At 33.7% G+C, this 14,905-nt stretch overlaps 2 protein-coding genes and 1 long non-coding RNA gene across 3 annotated transcripts in view; all 3 read left to right on the plus strand.

The window, feature by feature from the left end:
- The window catches only part of LOC129756387 (neuropeptide SIFamide receptor-like), a 51,957-nt gene extending 50,540 nt beyond the window's left edge, over positions 1-1,417 (plus strand). The window contains exons 7-8 of the mRNA XM_055753246.1: positions 564-675; positions 839-1,417. Coding sequence (XP_055609221.1) covers positions 564-675; positions 839-1,209 — 483 coding nt within the window. The 3' untranslated portion in view covers positions 1,210-1,417. The remainder of the gene's footprint in view (positions 1-563; positions 676-838) is intronic.
- A 5,088-nt stretch (positions 1,418-6,505) lies between these two features.
- Positions 6,506-8,095, plus strand: LOC129755094 (eukaryotic translation initiation factor 6-like). The gene is made up of 4 exons (XM_055751425.1): positions 6,506-6,756; positions 7,132-7,570; positions 7,649-7,830; positions 7,896-8,095. Exons 1-4 carry the CDS (start codon positions 6,650-6,652, stop codon positions 7,903-7,905), a joined length of 738 nt encoding a protein of 245 aa, XP_055607400.1. The 5' UTR covers positions 6,506-6,649; the 3' UTR covers positions 7,906-8,095.
- A 2,504-nt stretch (positions 8,096-10,599) lies between these two features.
- Positions 10,600-11,492, plus strand: LOC129750715 (uncharacterized). The gene is made up of 3 exons (XR_008738467.1): positions 10,600-11,194; positions 11,261-11,281; positions 11,348-11,492. It is a non-coding gene; the product is annotated as an uncharacterized LOC129750715 (long non-coding RNA).
- The last annotated feature ends 3,413 nt before the right edge of the window (positions 11,493-14,905 follow it).

The following is a 14,905-nucleotide window of genomic DNA, read 5'->3' on the forward strand; positions in this document are numbered from 1 at the left end:
GAAGAAGGTGGACAAGGTGGTTGTACAAAATCTGATGGCAGGGGTTAAGCGTAAGGCCCGGCAATTCGGATTTGGAAAAGCGGAAGCCTAACTGAATATTTTTCCTGAACTTTATACTAATTAAACTTGAAAAAGAAATTTAATTTGATTTTTTAAGTAAACGTTTTCACCGATTTACACGCGTTTTCCCTTGACCAATTTTTGATAGTATCACCCTTTAATCAAAAGATTCTTCCGCAAGCCAAAATTCAGGTATTATACGATTCTGGAATGAATCAAGCATTTACATTAAGCGGGAATCGACGAAGTTTGTCAAACAATCTAATTGTTTAAATGAAGTTAAGACTCCATAGAAACTCTTGGAGGCTATAATTTTTTTTCATTTATTAGTGTTTTATAAATATTTTAAGGAGTTTATAAAAACAGGATGTTGCTTTATAACGTTGGTTCAAAGCGTCCTTGTAGGTTCTTCAAGAACTTTAATCTTTACTTTTAATCAAATTTCTTCATATGAATTTCAAGTAGTTCTTGATTTTTCTCAATTATTCTTCTGATTCTTTCAGGTGATCAAAATGGTGCTGGTAGTTATCATAACGTTCGCCCTTTCGTGGTTGCCTCTGTATGCCATCTTCTGCTTCGTCAAATTTGCCGGGGAACTTATCTACGACGAATCGGGTAACTTTCATGTGACAAATAACAACATTTACTCCCAGAAACAGCTCCATTGCGGGACAATTAGTTGACCCCAAACCGGTCTAATTGATCCCCCTTGCTCTGTTTATCCATCAAACAAAGTTGGTGTAGTGATTTCGTTTTTTTCGTTCCATCCCATCCTCAGTACAATCGTTCATCTTGACTATCCTGCCGGTAGCACAGTGGCTCGGTGCGGCCAATTCCTGCATCAACCCCATACTGTATGCCTTCATGAATCGTAAATTCAGGGCCGGCTTTCGGCATCTGTTCCGGAGCTGTTGCGCCACCGAGGACGACGATTGGGATCTACCAACGACGGTTGCCCGGACCGAGGATACACGCCTCCAGGGATTGCGGAGGACCCGTTCAGAAAAGCAAACGGTCACTCGGAACGGTTCCAATCCGACGTCCAATGGCCATGCCGCAGATTCAACTTCGAAATTACAACCGTACGGAGCCAACCCACTACGTTATTGCCATTCGACCCGAATCGTGCAGACAAGACGGATCAATTAAGAGGACCGCATTTTAAAAACGAGGAAAATTGCCGGAACCACATACAATCCTCCCTTCGCTCCCCTTCCATCAATGTTTGTCCATGTTCACGAAAAGTACAAACAATAAAATATAAAGTATATTTAAAAAATCCAAAATTAATACAATATCATCACGCTAATAGTACTAAATGTACGCGCAAAAACGTTTCTCAACGTTCATTTCTCAAATCATACATGTCCAGCGTGTTGAGTCGAACATATTTTTGAAATCATTTTTTTTTTTTTTGTGATATTTATCGTAAGAGAAATTATTTACTGATGTTATCAATAAAAAAACAAATAAGCTATTTTAAATCATTAAAAAAATATGAACGTATTACAATGCCATTGTTGTTCATTATGTATCCGAATTCCTTTTACAGGTGTCTCCGCAGTTAAATACCTGTAATCTATTTCAAAGTTGAGCCAATATTTGGTATGCCTACTATTCGGAACCGATGTTTGAAAGCACAAGATTTCCAATCGATTTACAGCAACACAATTTGCTGGAGCGTTCATTCCATTTTTTTGCCGAACACCGAAAAAAAAAAAAATTCCATGTTACTGATTCTCACCGAATTTTCTTCATTTCATTAAAACAAAAAAAGTTGAAGGTCCAGTTATTTCTCCGTCCAATTTCAAATTTATTTATTCCCAAACGCACTAAGGATGCATTTATTCTCCTCCGAACTACGGGAAAAATGCTCAAATGTCACGAAATTCAATACAAAATGACAAACGTTTCTGAGTTACGGAAAAGTCATCTAAATGTTTTTATAATATTTTAAAAACGGTCAGCGGCTCTGAAACATACAATTTGAAACCTGAGACCTGAGACTTGAAACCTGCAATCTGACCAAGCAATAAGACCTGATGTGACATAATACCTGAGACATCTGAGTCCTGAAACCTGCCACATGAGAACTGAAACGGGGAAATAAACACATGAGATATGAAACCAGAGAGAGAGTGTAAAATATATGAGATGTGAGACCAGAAAAGAGACATGAAAAGTGTAACGTGAGACGTGAGAAATGAGATATAGACGTAAGAAGTGAGACGTAACAAGTGGGACGAAAGAAGTGAGACGTAAGGAATGAGACGTGAGAAGGTAGAAATGATGAATGAGACGTGAGGAATAAGAAGTGTTCTCACTTTTCGAAATGAAACGTGCGACTTGAGAAGGAAGAAGTGAGATTTTATACGTAAGAATGAGTGAGACGGGAAAGTAAGAAGTGCTATTTCTTTATCTTTTGTCACTTGTGTCATTTTTGTCATTTCTGTAATTTTTGTCATTTTTGTAATTTTGTAATTTTTGTAATTTATGTTATTTTTGTAATTTTTGTTGTTTGTCTTTTTGTAATCTTTTTTTTGTGATTTTTGTAATTTTTGCCATTATTGTCATTTTTGTAATTTAAATAATTTTTGTAAATTTTGTAATTTTTGCAATTTTTGTAATTTTTGTGATTTTTGTAATTTTTGGTATTTTTGTCATTTTTGTCATTTTTGTCATTTTTGTAATTTTTGTGATTTTTGTAATGTTTGTAATGTTTGTAATGTTTGTAATGTTTGTAATTTTTGTAATTTTTGTTCATTTGTAATTTTTGTAATTTATGTTATTTTTGTAATTTTTGTTGTTTGTCTTTTTGTAATCTTTTTTTTTGTGATTTTTGTAATTTTTGCCATTATTGTCATTTTTGTAATTTAAGTAATTTTTGTAAATTTTGTAATTTTTGCAATTTTTGTAATTTTTGTGATTTTTGTAATTTTTGGTATTTTTGTCATTTTTGTCATTTTTGTAATTTTTGTAATTTTTGTAATTTTTGTAATTTTTGTAATTTTTGTAATTTTTGTAATTTTTGTAATTTTTGTAATTTTTGTAATTTTTGTAGTTTTTGTAATTTTTGTAATTTTTGTAATGTAATTTTTGTAATTTTTTAATTTTTGTAATTTTTGAAATTTTTGTAATTCTTGTTATTTTTGTAATTTTTGTAATTTTCGTAATTTTTGTAATTTTTGTAATTTTTGTAATTTTTGTTGAATTAGCTAATCGCCGCGATAAGTTGTATGTTTTTATTATCGACTTTTTTCGGCGAATAAATAACTACAAAATTACTTGCCAGTTGGTCCGGACGTTTCGAGCTACTTTTGGCTTTTCACTCCTCTTCAGCGGACCTTAAATTAAATTTATTTTTCTATAATATACATTGTTAGAATACTATTTTAAACTTACTTAATCTAGCGATCGTCTACACTACTGTTTGTAGTTATTTGTTTACTTTTGATGTTATGTTTACATTTGTCTGTCAGTGTTTTGATCTTAGGTAGAATGGAATTGTAGGTTGACTTAAAATTTATAGAGTCCTTCTGTTTATTAACAACGTCGTTGTCACCCCTAATTTTGATGTGGAACATTTCTGCACAAATTCTTGTGTTATATTTTGAAACTTTTTCAAGAATATTCGTGTTTTTAAAGTCAAAAATATGACCATATTCTATGCTATGTTGGGCTAGTCCTGATCCTCCAACCTTTTTGTTTTTAACATCGTTTTTATGTTGCTCTAATCTTTTATGCAAAAACTGACTTGTTTCGCCAATATAAGATTTTTTACATTCTCCACATTTTATGTCATAAACAACATTTGCTGTTTTTTCCTTTGGAATTTTATCTTTAGTTTTTGTAAAAAAAACTAAAGATAAAATTCCAATTTACAAAAACTAAAGATAAAATTCCAAAGGAAAAAACAGCAAATGTTGTTTATGACATAAAATGTGGAGAATGTAAAAAATCTTATATTGGCGAAACAAGTCAGTTTTTGCATAAAAGATTAGAGCAACATAAAAACGATGTTAAAAACAAAAAGGTTGGAGGATCAGGACTAGCCCAACATAGCATAGAATATGGTCATATTTTTGACTTTAAAAACACGAATATTCTTGAAAAAGTTTCAAAATATAACACAAGAATTTGTGCAGAAATGTTCCACATCAAAATTAGGGGTGACAACGACGTTGTTAATAAACAGAAGGACTCTATAAATTTTAAGTCAACCTACAATTCCATTCTACCTAAGATCAAAACACTGACAGACAAATGTAAACATAACATCAAAAGTAAACAAATAACTACAAACAGTAGTGTAGACGATCGCTAGATTAAGTAAGTTTAAAATAGTATTCTAACAATGTATATTATAGAAAAATAAATTTAATTTAAGGTCCGCTGAAGAGGAGTGAAAAGCCAAAAGTAGCTCGAAACGTCCGAACCAACTGGCAAGTAATTTTGTAGTTATTTATTCACCGAAAAAAGTCGATAATAAAAACATACATTTTGTAATTTTTGTAATTTTTGTAATTTTTGTAATTTTTGTAATTTTTGTAATTTTTGTAATTTTTGTAATTTTTGTAATTTTTGTAATTTTTGTAATTTTTGTCATTTTTGTAATTTTTGTAATTTTTGTAATTTTTGTAATTTTTGTAATTTTTGTAATTTTTGTAATTTTTGTAATTTTTGTAATTTTTGTAATTTTTGTAATTTTTGTAATTTTTGTAATTTTTGTAATTTTTGTCATTTTTGTAATTTTTGTAATTTTTGTAATTTTTGTAATTTTTGTAATTTTTGTAATTTTTGTAAATTTTGTAATTTTTGTAATTTTTGTAATTTTTGTAATTTTTGTAATTTTTGTAATTTTTGTAATTTTTGTAATTTTTGTAATTTTTGTAATTTTTGTAATTTTTGTAATTTTTGTAATTTTTGTAATTTTTGTAATTTTTGTAATTTTTGTAATTTTTTGTAATTTTTGTAATTTTTGTAATTTTTGTAATTTTTGTAATTTTTGTAATTTTTGTAATTTTTGTAATTTTTGTAATTTTTGTAATTTTTGTAGTTTTTGTAATTTTTGTAATTTTTGTAATTTTTGTAATTTTTGTAATTTTTGTAATTTTTGTAATTTTTGTCATTTTTGTCATTTTTGTCATTTTTGTCATTTTTGTCATTTTTGTCATTTTTGTCATTTTTGTCATTTTTGTCATTTTTGTCATTTTTGTCATTTTTGTCATTTTTGTCATTTTTGTCATTTTTGTCATTTTTGTCATTTTTGTCATTTTTGTCATTTTTGTCATTTTTGTCATTTTTGTCATTTTTGTCATTTTTGTCATTTTTGTCATTTTTGTCATTTTTGTCATTTTTGTCATTTTTGTCATTTTTGTCATTTTTGTCATTTTTGTCATTTTTGTCATTTTTGTCATTTTTGTCATTTTTGTCATTTTTGTCATTTTTGTCATTTTTGTCATTTTTGTCATTTTTGTCATTTTTGTCATTTTTGTCATTTTTGTCATTTTTGTCATTTTTGTCATTTTTGTCATTTTTGTCATTTTTGTCATTTTTGTCATTTTTGTCATTTTTGTCATTTTTGTCATTTTTGTCATTTTTGTCATTTTTGTCATTTTTGTCATTTTTGTCATTTTTGTCATTTTTGTCATTTTTGTCATTTTTGTCATTTTTGTCATTTTTGTCATTTTTGTCATTTTTGTCATTTTTGTCATTTTTGTCATTTTTGTCATTTTTGTCATTTTTGTCATTTTTGTCATTTTTGTCATTTTTGTCATTTTTGTCATTTTTGTCATTTTTGTCATTTTTGTCATTTTTGTCATTTTTGTCATTTTTGTCATTTTTGTCATTTTTGTCATTTTTGTCATTTTTGTCATTTTTGTCATTTTTGTCATTTTTGTCATTTTTGTCATTTTTGTCATTTTTGTCATTTTTGTCATTTTTGTCATTTTTGTCATTTTTGTCATTTTTGTCATTTTTGTCATTTTTGTCATTTTTGTCATTTTTGTCATTTTTGTCATTTTTGTCATTTTTGTCATTTTTGTCATTTTTGTCATTTTTGTCATTTTTGTCATTTTTGTCATTTTTGTCGTTTTTGTAATTTTTGTCATTTTTGTCATTTTTGTCATTTTTGTCATTTTTGTCATTTTTGTCATTTTTGTCATTTTTGTCATTTTTGTCATTTTTGTCATTTTTGTCATTTTTGTCATTTTTGTCATTTTTGTCATTTTTGTCATTTTTGTCATTTTTGTCATTTTTGTCATTTTTGTCATTTTTGTCATTTTTGTCATTTTTATTATGTTAAGATTTATAAACTACTTTTAACTAAAGAGACTATAAATTTTTATTTTTGCGAACTACCCTGTTTATTTTTTGTTTTTAACGCAATAAATGGGTACTTTCAGCTTTTCGTGTGGAAGCATGAGAAGAAAAAAATCAACAGAAAACATAAACACGCCGGAACGTCAAAAATCGCGTGCTTCATCCGCACTCTCGCAAGTCCGCTGAAATTTCCAAGTTTTTATATTTAATTCCTAAATTCCAGTTTATTTTTGCGTAAAAACTTTATCAATCAACGGTTAAAGTAATCATGGCTCTCCGGGCACAGTTCGAAAACAACGACGACATAGGTGTGTTCAGCAAATTGACTAATTCGTACTGTCTGGTTGCCATCGGCGGATCCGAAACATTCTACAGGTAAGCGACGGCTGGGTGTTGTGAAATTCATGTTTATCATGTGGATGAATCATGGTTGATTGGCAAAGGTCTCAAAAGCTTGTTAACAAGTTTTCAAATCATTTAAACAGTTAATGAGATTGATACCAAAAATTTTAATTTACTAGGTTATGTATAGTATTATCCTTGCTGTCGGAGAACTGTTCTCTCTCGACTAGCAATGGTTGCCAGAAAAGAATTTAGAATGCACAGTGGGAAATAATTTTCAATTTGATCAGAACTCTGAAAAATATCTGGAGTAATAACTCCAACAACTGCGTCGATAAAATCACCATATTCAAATCTATTTTAAGTAACTTAAGTCATTAAACTTAGAAATTTTATTTCATTCCTTAGCGTTTTTGAATCGGAATTGGCAGAGACTATTCCAGTGGTACATGCCAGCATTGCCGGTTGCCGGATCATTGGCCGTCTAACGGTCGCCAACAAAAATGGGCTCATTGTCCCGGGCAGTACAACAGACGTCGAATTGCAGCATTTGAGAAACTCGCTTCCGGACACCGTTAAAATCCAACGCGTCGAGGAACGCCTGTCGGCTCTGGGTAATGTTATCGCGTGCAATGACTATGTGGCACTGGTCCATCCGGATCTGGATCGGGAAACTGAGGAAATCGTTGGGGACGTACTGGGAGTGGAAGTTTACCGCCAGACCGTGGCCAACAATGTCCTGGTGGGGGCGTACTCGGTGCTGAGCAATCAGGGAGGGTTGATCCATCCGAAGGCACCTACATCAGAACTAGATGAACTGGCTTCGTTGCTACAGATTCCTCTGGTGGTGGGTTGAAAATGATGGCGCTATTCTTAGAAACAGCGGCGATTAACGAAATGTTTTTCCTCTCTAATTCATCATTAGGCTGGCACGGTCAATCGTGGGTCGGAAGTTCTGGCAGCCGGCATGGTGGTAAATGATTGGTGCGCCTTCTGTGGGATGAGCACCACTTCGACGGAACTTTCGGTGGTGGAAAGCGTTTTCAAACTTAACGAGGCACAACCGGCGGCGGTAACCAACAATCTGAGGGCGTCACTCATTGAGGCGTAAGTGTTGGTTTTTTTTTCATTTGGCAGACAGACAAAAATATAATTTGGCTTTTCCTTTACAGAATGTCCTAAAACGGCTGCCCCTTAATGAGACCAGGTGGGTAAAGTTTACTCTTATTCAAATAATGATGCGGTTGGTTCATTGGAGATCAGCAATTTCCAAACGTGGTACCTATTGCCTATTATACAATTATTCAAACCAGAATATCCAGCATTGAACAGACGAAATGTACAATATACGGATGATATAATTAAGTTAAAATGGACTCTAATGCTTTGCGATGACACGTCCGGTTTAGAATAAGATATAATCGATGTCGATTCCATCGATTCAGCGGGATTTATTATCTCATGATTGGAATTAAGCTTTCCTATTTCATCCAGATCACTTTAGAATGTTCAACTAGGCTGAAAATTAACAATTTTCAGTTCAATTTGGTCAATTTATTTCACTGGATTCTTTTTTTAAAATGATCTTATTGTAAACGAATTTTTAAACGATTTTCTCGAAATAAGACGATTTTCGAAAATGTTAAAAACTGGTTCTAGACATCTGAACATCATTCTGAACCACTTTTGAGTTGTAAATTGTTTCGGACGTTGCTTCCCGACAGAAACATGGGCCGGAATGGACACTTCGAGACTCTGCGGAAGTTCAGGAACAACCGTGGGTTAAAATCGAAAACAAATCTTTGAGCTTTCCGATTTCACTCAAATCACCTCAGAATGGTCTTCCTGGTTGGAAATGACTTTACTTGGCCACTTTACTCAAAATGAGCGATGAAATTTGCCCGGTTGTTTTGAACTTTTTTTAAACGATTTCTTTTTTTTTTTTTTGCACGTACACAACAATCGTTTAAAGAATACAATCCAGTGTAAAAGCTTTTCCCGTTTTATGAAACGGTTGTGTAAAACGTTTGAAAGGACATTTGTACAGAAAACATTCACGTAAGTATTCTAATCTAGTATAAATTCAGGCGTTTTCTTACATGACCCGTATATAATTCTCGCATAACAGTCCTATATCCAATTGCCAATTTACTTTTTTTTCATAGTTTTGAACTAGTGTTCCGCAGTTATTACCGATGAACCAAAATATTTTAGCAAAAAATCCTAAAAATGTATACATTCAGCGTTGAATTCAGAATTTGATAATTTTTGTTCAAAAATTCGGTTATTTTTTATTTTTACCTAACAACATAGTTTGCTTCCCAGTTACTCTGTTCTTTTGTGAAATATATCATTATTTAACGTAATTAACTGTTCACGTCACGAATCGTATAGGACATAGGAGAATAAACTTATAAGAAAAAAGGCAGTAAACTGACGAAGATTAGGGTTAGTTTTTGTCGGGTTGAGTGCAAAACTGAGCGAGTGGAGCAAACAAATACCTACGGTATAAAATCAAATTATCTCAGAAACTAGTGGATATTTTTGAGTCACAAAAATATTCTAGAGATTGAAAATAATTGATCATCGTATTATTGTTTCTGTTTCTGATGTATGTGTGAGATACAAGAGAAGATATGTAACAAAATTGAAAAAATCATTTTTTTTATTCGTAGTTAGTATTTTTAGTTAATGTTATTTTTCAAAATTGTTAATTTTACTAAATTTTAATTCTGCGGTCGAAATAAGCAAAATTGTGTTGACAAAAATATACGAAATTAAACGAAACTTTTGGAAATTATTTGAGGAATTTAACTCTTGTTGAGCATCTTCAACACCTGCTTAACAAACTTAACAGCCACTTCCAATTCTATTTTTGAGGTATCTTCAAAGAAAGTAACGAAATATACTAAGTTAAAAGGTAACTGTTGCCCCTGGATGTGTTTCGACTTAGAGCATCTGTATTCGTGGTCTATTCTTGGGTCTAATTTATACAAAAATTGAACCAAAGAAATTAGATCCGATCCAATGAAAAAACTGGCAACTGCACTCGTGTTCCATTAACTGTCAAACGGTTTAGAACTACGTTAGATTGGATCCAAATCTCATCGGTTTTGGATCTATCCTTACACCAGCTCTAAAAAAAGTTGAGTTGAAACTGGTATAATGGATCACCATTGCGGTTGCTCGGGTCGGAATTTGGGTCTAAACCGGCTGTTTGGACCACGGATACAGGTGCTCTTATGGTTTCTCATAAGGTTAAAAAAGTAATCAAGGTACACGGGGTAAGTGAGGACGATGGTGTGTGGCGCACGGATGGATGTATGGGTATATCATACATTCTCTCCAGAGATGCCAATGTGCCTGATTTTTCAGGCATTGCCTGATTTTTCGAGGCTCTGCCTGACAACCTGATAAACCATTGAATTTCCCTGATTTTTGAAAATATGCCTGATTTTGCCTGATTTTTGCGAATGTCGTGATAAATGGGTAGTAAGGAACAGGAGTAGGTACTATAGCTGAAGTGAAAAAGTGAAAAAGTGGCTGAATCAAAGCAATCGAAAGGTTCTCGTTACTTCTTATTTAAAAAAGGGATTTCAATGGAATTTTTCGATTGCTTGATGCAGTAGAATTATTCAACCAAGTAGGCTCACAACACATATTAGAGTAAAAATGTGTAGCGATTAGCGATGACCAAAAAAAAAAGGTCATCACTTTGACCGAAATTTCCGTTACTTTAACGTTGCCTGATTTTGCCTGAATTTTATTTCGCCAGTTCCCTGATTTTTGAAAAAAAATGTTGGCAACCCTGATTCTCTCTGAGACAGCTCGAGAATCTGCCTCAGTAAAGACGCAACCGTCAGCTGAGTAAGGCGCACCGTCATCCAGTGGCCTAGAATATCTTGGTGGGTGATCTCTATTGGATAACCAGCTTGCACAGATGGCTATTAAAACATTACTGTGAACTATTTTTTCTCGTAAACTAATTGGCTCTTGAAGAAAAACCCCGGTGTACCTTACATCAAAAGAGTAAAACGAAACCCCAAAACTCAGCACCTGAAGGAACTGCTTGCTCACATTTAAACAAAAAAGTTGTAAACGATCATACTATGAGAAACTTCTGAATAATACTCCTCACTCAAAGTTATGGAAAAATATTAACTCAATTTTAGAAAATAAGCATCAAGTTTGTCAGTTAGTTGATTTTTTCACACACTGTAAAATTTTGCCTCGATTTCCAGCAAAAAAAATTGCTGGAAACGTTCAGCAATCGAAATTTTCGCTGGAAACCAGCAATCTGTTTTCGAATTGCTGGTTTTCAGCATTCGGTTGTGTTCTTGTCATTTTTGCTGAAAAATCAGCAATCGGTTTTCAAATTGCTGGACTTTCCAGCATTTGATCTAGTTTGCTGGAAAATCAGCAATCGAGTTGTCAATTTGGAGTTTGTTTTTGTTCCGTACGCTGAAGGAAGGTGAGATTCTATTTTACGAATTGTGATCAAATTAATATAATTATTTTATTTTCCTCTATATTCTAGCAACCAGATAACAAGTCAATGGTGAGTTTTTCTTGGATAGATATGTAGATATTCTCTAAAATATTCTTATCAAAACTATTTTTACAGGTGGCAGATGATCAACACTTTGGCACAAAGCTGCCAGCCCAGAGCCGTTGTTATAGAATATTGAAAAAAAAATCGTGTTTCTGGAAATAAGTACATCCCTCTATTGAAAAATGGGAGGAAATAATTGTTTTTATTGCTTATTATATGCACAGCCAGTAATCAAAATTTAATTTTGAATAAAAATATAAATTTTATACTAAATACAGCCGGTTGTGTTGAAAGAAATACCGTGAAAGCACCAATGGCCGCGCAGTACCAATGGCCGCGCACTTTCAACTTTAATCTTTATTTCCTCCGAAATTCAACAACGAAAATTTCTATGTTTCGCATTTTCGGATACCTCCGCTAGGTATCTTTCACTTGCCATACTAGAAATAACTTTATTCTGCTTTTTGAGGTCAGGAAAAAATAAAAACAAACATCGTTTTTGTCGGATGCCATTTTTTCTGTTGTCCTTAGCAAGTGAGCTAAACGGGTCCCTTTTTGAAATTCAGTTTTTTGTGTTTAGTTCGAGCACCTTGGCAAAGATTTTCGAACGTAAGTTATTTGTGGCTGTATAACGAATAAATTGTGGAGAAAAGTGAACAGTTTGAAGGTTCTGTTGAGTAAAAAATGACAATATTGTTGTGCACGGCCATTGGTACACTTGATTTTTGAATGTTTCTATTGCCGCGCACGAAAAGTATTCTAGTATTTATCAGCAGTTAAACTTAAAGAACTTCTTCGGAATTTCACAAAGGTTATATAAGATTCACAGGCAAGTTTTCCAATCAATGTTTTCCTTCATAAAACCGGCTGAAAAAACATGTTTTTTGAAACAGTGTCAGAAGAAACGATTATCTAATAAAAATAGATAAAAATTGCTACAAAGTGTTGAAAATTTGAGGTTAGATAGCAATTCGGATCTGTTTACGTTTTAGTTGGTCAGTTTCCTCTTAGATTTTCAGACAGCTCGCCGAATTTGTGATGATTCATCGAAATCGGGACCGAAAACATTGTTCCAATATATCTTCCGGCTAAATAATGCTTTGTAAAAATGGCGCCTCATCTAATTTTGCACTAGACTAGTATCACAAAACAATGACGACAAATCAGTATTCGATGTGTGAATCTTGAAAATCCTTTGCCTGAGAATACTCGCAATGAGCCTGAGAGCCATGTAAACAGCATTTTTAACTGTTTGGATACCTTATTCACTGTTTTTAACCAAATTAAGAAGTGCGCGGCCATTGGTACACTTGTGAGCGGCGATTGGAACAAGCATCATAAGCGTGCGCGGGCATTGGTACACAAACACTTTTTACAAATTCGCGTTTTTTGTGACGTTACAATGAAAAATCTCTCACTTTTAAATTTTTCCCTTAAAGAACGTAAGTTTTACTACGTGTCAGTGCTTTTCTTTTCGGAATTGCACAAAAAACGATTTTTGTACGGCACAGAGAACATTCATCATTGCTTAAATGCGCGGCCATTGGGTCCTTCACGGTAACTGGTTTCCAGCAATCTCGATTGCTGATTTTCCAGCAATTTGAATTGCTGGAAACCAGCATTAACGTTTGATGTTTTTTTAGCATTTTCAATTGCTGGAAAGTCAGCAGGACAAAAACCAGCAAAATTTCGCTGGTTTCCAGCAAAAAAAAAATTTGCTGTGCATACATTGGTAAATCATTGGTTGGGAAGATAACTGTTGATCCAACATATAAATCTTTTACACACATGAATCGAACTCTGAATTCGTTGTTCTTACGCCCGACATCGTCAAATGAAGTTACACTAACTAACAGGATTGTTTGAAAACTGCAAAAGTAACTCCAATCTTTAAATCTGGTGATCCAACAAATGTCAACAACTATCGTCCCGTTTCTACTTTGAACGTTTTAAGAAAAGTGTTCGAGAAACTATTGATCGGAAGAATCAACCCTTTTTTGAACAACAATAATATTCTCTATAACCATCAGTATGGGTTTAGATCCGGTTCAAGTACGCTTACTGCTATATGTGAACTTTTAAATTATATTATCGACAACATTGTTAAGAAAAAAAATGTTGGTGGCCTTTTTCTGGATCTTGAAAAAGCATTTTAAGTCGCGAATGCCATAAAGATGGTAAAACGACTAATAATCTAAACAAAAAAAAAATTAAAAAAGCAATCGATACTTTGAATCACGAAGTACTTTAAAAAAAAACTTGAGAGTTAAGGCATAAGAGGTATCACAAACAACTTGATTCGCAGTTACCTTTCAGGAAGACAACAATTTGTCCGTATAGGTGATAAAACAAGTCCCCTAAGGAAACTTGAAGTTGGAGTTCCACAAGGAAATAATATAGAGCCCATCCTTTTCCTTTTGTACATCAATGATATAAGTATCCTACCGCTGCATGGATCACCATTTGAAGCAATTGTACCAATTTTACGCAAAATGAAGAATTGTGTTTCAAAAGGCTGCATTTGTCATTTATCTTTGCATAAATTCTACAGATCACATTTTATGAAAAGTCCCAGATTAACGAATAAAGAGGAAAAAGAGAAAATCGCTTTTATTCGCTAAAAAACAAAACATGGTTTATGCGTCACGACGTCGTAACACGGCAGTGCAGCTAAGTAATGACAGCCCCATCGTGGTATAAGCACCTTAGGCTAACAATGTACTGCTCCCGAATTATTAAATTTTTACGGAACCCAAAAGAAACGTTCGTCCTGGACTTATGGCGTTGACTTTTAACATGAAAAAACGGCAACACGACGTTGGCGATTTTCAGAAGAAAGAGCAGTTTTATAGTCATTTGGACAGCGCGGTTGAGACAATTCCGAAGGGTGACATTCAAATCCACATTCAGGCGACTTCAACGCAAAGATTTGTTCCTACAATCAGGACCTTGAGCGCAACATGGGGCCCCATTGTCAAGGAAAGATGAGTGAAAACGGAGAGCTGTTTGTAGAATTTTTTGGCAACAACAACCTGGTGATCGGTAGTGGCTCGCTCTCCCCTAATTGACCAGCACATAAAGTCACTTGGGTATCACGAGATGAGCGGACAGAAAATACAAATTGACCACATCTGCATCAGCCAAAAATGGAGAAGGAGCTTTCTTGATCTCCGCAACAAACGAAGCGCAGACATTTCATTTGACCAGCACCTCGTCCTTGGCGAGATACGACTGAGAGTTGCGCGTGTCCGACGGCGCGAGGAGAAAGTCGGGTGTCGATACGACGTCCGCCGGCTGAATCCAGAGAATCCAGAGGGGAAAATAGCATACGTTGAACAGCTTGAATTCCTAGTCTCGTAGCTGCCGACAGACGGACCAGTCGAAGAACAGTGGTGTGGAATCAAGAATGCCTTTATCCCATGCCACGGTACGCTCGGTAAAGTTTGTGGAAGAATAATTGAGTGGATGTCGGATGAAACTTGGAGAATGGTCGATGATCGGAGAAAGGCAAAAATTGGAATTGAGCAGGCATGTATCGGGTCAACCAAAGCAGCCGCTCACTTACGATATGCGGAGCTGCTGGAAAAGGCAGTTAAACGAGCTTGTAGATGAGAAAAGAGAGCCTGGACA

The sequence above is a fragment of the Uranotaenia lowii genome, chromosome 3 (assembly GCF_029784155.1).
Source record: "Uranotaenia lowii strain MFRU-FL chromosome 3, ASM2978415v1, whole genome shotgun sequence".
Taxonomy (NCBI): Eukaryota; Metazoa; Arthropoda; class Insecta; order Diptera; family Culicidae; genus Uranotaenia; species Uranotaenia lowii.

Excerpts from the sequence above, each read along its gene's own strand:
- LOC129755094 (XM_055751425.1), top strand. The coding sequence starts at position 6,650 with ATGGCTCTCCGGGCACAGTTCGAAAACAACGACGACATAGGTGTGTTC. Across the intron at positions 6,757-7,131 it reads GGATCCGAAACATTCTACAG|CGTTTTTGAATCGGAATTGG; the intron begins GTAAGCGACGGC and ends TTCATTCCTTAG. Across the intron at positions 7,571-7,648 it reads TGCTACAGATTCCTCTGGTG|GCTGGCACGGTCAATCGTGG; the intron begins GTGGGTTGAAAA and ends ATTCATCATTAG.